A 5,297-nucleotide genomic window follows, 5' to 3' on the forward strand; every position below is an offset into this window, starting at 1 on the left:
TAAATAATAATTTTTAAATATTGCTCTAATTCTTAATCGATATTTTAATATAAACAATAATTTTTAAATATTGCTCTAATTCTTAACCGTTAGGCTCGTTAAGAAGTTCGTATTCGATTTGTTCGCTAACTTAACGAGTCAAACACGAACACACTTTTTGTGCTTGAAATATAAATGAGCTCTATAAATGAGCTTGTTTACACCCCTATTTGTGACGACCCTATAATTTTGGAGAATTTTTTTTTTAATATTCCAAAATTATTTAAAAAAACACTTAATATCCGACAAACTAACATGTCTGCTGGTGGGCCAGCGTCACCAATACCATATTGCCACGTCATCCATCCCAAGCTGTGAGCCTGAAGTCCGGCCCATTTAAATCTTCCCAGCTCGAACCTCATGCCGTTCTCCTCCTCTTCTGTTCCCCTCCATTCCTCTCACTGCACCGCCAGAATACTGATAACAACCCGTCGCCACACTGGCAATCCATATCCTCCGTTAGATCATTACACCAACCGCGAGCTACTTTCCCTAAAACCAGTTACCCGCAAGACAACGCACCCATCTCCGTCTTCCTTCATTCTTCTTCCTTCTTCCTCATTTCCATTCCCCCCCAATCTTTTCCCCTTTTTTTTCCCTACTTCTCCTTCATACCAAAATCCCCCATTCAGAGAGGGACAGAGAAAGAGAAAGAGAAAGAGCAAGAGAGTGAGATAGAGCAATGGGGGATGTAGGAAAACAAGCGTTGCAGAAGCCACCAGGCTACAGGGACCCGTCGGTACCTGCTGCGGCGAGGCCAGCAACGAAGAAGCCGCAGATTCCGCCGGCGTTGCGGCATCCGGGAAAACCTTCCCGGCGGCATCGGACCGGTCGATCTTGCTGTTGCCGTCTCTGCTGCTGCATCTTCCTCCTCATCATCGTTCTTATCTTCCTTCTCACAGCTTTCATTGGATTCAGCTATCTCTGGTTCCATCCTCACCTCCCCTCATTCCGCGTCGAGAATGTGACGGTGCCCGTCTTCAAGATAACTTCGAAATCCGACGGCACGTTTCTTGACGCTACAGCGATTGTTAAGATCCAGACGGATAACCCTAATTCGAAGCTAGGGTTATCGTGCCGCGCGGCTAACGGGAAGGTGGCGTTGGTTGATGATGACGGGGAGGTGGATTTGGGTACGGGATCGGCGGCGGGGTTTACGCTGGCGAGAAAGAACTCGACGGCGGTTAGGGTTACGGCGGCGGCAAAGGGGGTGCTTGTGGATGATTCGGTGGGGGAGAGGTTGAAGGCGATGTATAAGAGCAGGGAAATTCGATTTACGGTGGAGATGAGGATGAAGGTGGGGTTTGTGATTAGCGGTAAGTCTACGCCCAAGATCCCGATTCGAGTGAAGTGTGCTGCGTTCAGTCTGAATCAGATTGGCAGCGGGCGGCCGCTGCCGAAGTGTGATATCGATTTCTTCAATGGTGAGTTTAACGCTTAATCTTACTTTTGTTTTCCCATAATTGCTCAGGAATTGTTTACTGATATTGACAAATTTGATAATTTATCTGACTTATATGAATCTTATTACTCTTGCTGTACTTGATAAACTTGGTATAAATTACTGATATTGACAATTTTGAAAATAATTTTTTAGATTTTGGGGTGAATTGAAGAGAGTTTAATGAGTGTGGTCTGATTTATGTTGGGAAGAAAAGAGATGATTTAGACTAATGTTCTTCATACCTAAAACTGTAATTTTTACACATTCCACCCATGAAAAATGTGTATTTCACTTTTTTTAAAAGTTAGAATAGAGATATATTTAATGTGATGTGAAATATTTGGATGGTAATGATGGAAAAAAGCAAAATTTAGCTTTATGTAAATGCCCCAACATCTATATGTATGTATGTATATCAATTAGATAAGATTGTTGTGCTGTCTGCTGTCTCTAGAACTTCAACTTATGCAATTATTTTTTATATTTTTTTGCTAATTGGAATTTTTTTTTTTGTTTTTATGGAAATTTATCGCTAAGCAATTAGTCCTTTCTTATAGGAGGAAATATCAGGTGCGGATAAAGTATGTGCGGATTTGTGGTATTATGGTGGTGTTGTGGCCCCTGTCCTTGTATTCTAATAGAGTGCTTAAGATCATAAAATTAGTATTTTGTACCCCTGGTTGATTTACTGTATAAAAAATGAGATAATTAGTGCTACAAGTATTGTTACAAACCAGTTAAACATGGATTTACAAAAAAATAAACAATTGTGTTTTGATTGATATAGGTATCTAGGATTGCTATTAATGCCCATTCATTATTTGAATGTAAAAGTTGAGTTCATGTGCAAGGTTCATTTATATATTTCTTAAGGGGCATTGCATGCATACCACTCAATTCATGTACATTTACATATCCTACACCTAAACATTTTTTTTTTACATTTTTACCGCCCAATATCACATAAAAAATACAAGTATTTTCAAGTTCTAAAAGGTGAAAACACATTTTTATATATAGGTAAGGTGACACACACACACACACACACACACACACACACACACACACACACACACACACACACACACACACACACACACACACACACACACACACACACACACACACACACACACACACACACACACACACACACACACACACACACACACACACACACATATATATTTATTTGTAAGTTTATATGTTAGATATGTAAATACATAAGAATTGAGTGGCATCTAAGCAAATTTCCCTTTATTAATCAACCATTAAAACCGGTGGCCTGCATGATTTAAATAAAATTTACAATTGTTTGGCCATTTATCGGTTGCATCTAATTTCATATGGAACTGTTCTAATTACATTGGGAGAGATAAAATTATGATTTCAAGTAATATTGAGTTTTAAATGAATTTTAACCAAAGTTATAGGTTGTTGATGATCTCTTTTAAGCATTAGATTGTTTTGATTTGTAAAACACGAGGGACTTTTATATGATGTTCTGTTATCGTTGAATTTATCAGATATTTGATGGACAATTAAATTATAAGAGAAATCAATGAAGTTTAATTCCCATATAAATTTTCTATTATAAATCACAATCTCTTGATGTTGAATTTTGATCTATCTTGTGGTGGGAACCGTGAGGGAGAGGTAGAGAGAGACGGAGAGGGAGAGAGGAAAGAGTACGCAACACTTGCCTTTTTGGGGCAAATTGTGGTATTCTCGGGCTCTATGAGCATTTTATATATTGGAAGTGGCTGGTACAAGAGAGAATGGGAGAGGCCGATCCTTGGCGCGGATGATTGTCTCTTGTTGGCCTAGGTGGTCCTTTGGTTGTTTATCTGACCTTTGATCTGTAGTCAGACCTTCGGTTGGCTGGTGGTCTTCAGCCGGTCAGATTCATGAGGCCTTGTTTTTTTTTCGTTTGAGGGGATTCTCATCATTTACTTTTTGATTTGAACTGATAAATTATCTCGAGATTCGTGCAGAAAATTTTTGGGTGTACACCTGTAATCATGAAATTGAAGATTATAAATCAAAATACAACCAAACCTAAAGTCAGTCTGATCAGAAAATTCAGTTTTCTGCTTGAAATGCATCTCAAAGCTAGCAATAAAAAGAAGGGTCATTTACATGCATAACGCCCAATCCCTATGTACTTACATATCTAACACAATTTTACTTTTCACATTTGTATCACATCAAATATACCACTATTTTTAACTTTTAAATACTAAAATAGACCTCTTCCACATCAAATATACCACTATTTTTAACTTTTAAATATTAAAATAGACCTCTTCTGCCATAGGTAAGGTGGCATGTATGTAAAAATCAAGGTTTAGGTGTTAGATATGTAAATACATAAGATTTGGATGGTATATATGTAATTGCCCCAAATAGAACAGAGCCAATTACTGTCAGACAACAGTAATGATCTGAATGGTGTACTTAATCAAAGACCCATAATCTTTATAATGAAAAAAAGTTTGATTCTTTGTAATTATAAGAGTGTTCTTCTTTACTATCATTTGGTTTGTATTTTGTGTCTGTCTGTACCCTACCTCCATTGATGCTTGCTGTGGTGGGGTAAAGAAAGGAGCAAAAACTTTGCAGTCAGGTGGGTCTGTGTTTACTGTATTGAATGGTGGTGACTCCCCACTGCTTCCTCCCATCTTTTCTTCTCTTTAGCCCTTTCTATGTTCTCCTTTTTCCCCCATTTTTGCATGAAGCATTTACGTAGGTACCACCCGATTTCTTTGTATTTACATATTTAACATGTAAATTCTGGTTTTTTACATTTGTACCACCCAAACCTTTCATATCACATAAAAATAACTAGAAGTAAAATGCACTTTTTTGTGAATACTGGCATTTTGCATGAAAATAAAATCAAAAGGTTACGAAAACTATACATGTATGTATCTATGATGTACAAAAGAGAGACCCGTGTGATCTACATGTATGCATCAAAACAAAAGAAAACAAAAATGCACTTTTTCATGCATAGGTAAGGTGACATGTATGTAAAAAATTGAAGTTTATGTGTTAGATATGTAAATATATAAGAATTAAGTGATATGTTTGAAATTCTTTTAAGAAATATATATATATAAACTAAAAATAAGAGTTTTGGTCTTTTTTAGTTTATTATTATTTTTTTTATGTTGAAAAGGATTTGTATCTCATACCTCTTCATTACTTTTTGCAGCAATATTTTGAGCTAAAGCGGAACCTGAAATGAGGCTTGTATAGACATATATATATTGGAAGAGCTTCTGCACTGTTCTTGGCGTTGTGGCCTCACCTGGAAAGACTGAAATTCTTTTATATTATATAAATAATATATTTATATAATGATTTTACCCTGCATATATGGGATCAAAGTGCTCTCTGAAATCATTTTATATAGCAATTTTTTGTTCTTATTTTATTTTTTTTAATAGGGTGTTGGAATTTGTTTTGTTGTTTGATGTGAGGGACATCAAATATATATATATATATATATATATTATTTAAAGAAGATTATTTTTTTTTATATTTGATAGAAATTATTTCTTAGGCATTTGTGAAAGTAATACATTAATATTTGTCAATTCTGTGAAGCTGTTGTTGTATTTGCTAGGCTGAGCCATTTCTTCTCATTTCTCAGAGTATTTTTTAGTATTGCTTAGCATGCATCCTCATTATTATTATGTATTTGCATGTATAACACTTACAACTTCCATATTTATATTAAGTACGCTTTGGGGTTACACTGCCCGCATCTCTACTAGCGGATAAAATATTGCATCAGGACTCCGCAAGT

General features: G+C 36.2%; 1 protein-coding gene across 1 annotated transcript; it reads left to right on the top strand.

Annotated features, from left to right (window-relative positions):
• Positions 1-315: 315 nt before the first annotated feature.
• Positions 316-4,925, top strand: LOC110022289. The gene is made up of 2 exons (XM_020721159.1): positions 316-1,463; positions 4,701-4,925. The coding sequence occupies exons 1-2, from the start codon at positions 722-724 to the stop codon at positions 4,709-4,711; spliced, it is 753 nt and encodes a 250-aa protein (XP_020576818.1). The 5' UTR covers positions 316-721; the 3' UTR covers positions 4,712-4,925.
• Positions 4,926-5,297: the final 372 nt, after the last annotated feature.

Source organism: Phalaenopsis equestris, unplaced genomic scaffold, assembly GCF_001263595.1.
Source record: "Phalaenopsis equestris unplaced genomic scaffold, ASM126359v1 Scaffold000180, whole genome shotgun sequence".
In the NCBI taxonomy this organism is placed as follows: domain Eukaryota; kingdom Viridiplantae; phylum Streptophyta; class Magnoliopsida; order Asparagales; family Orchidaceae; genus Phalaenopsis; species Phalaenopsis equestris.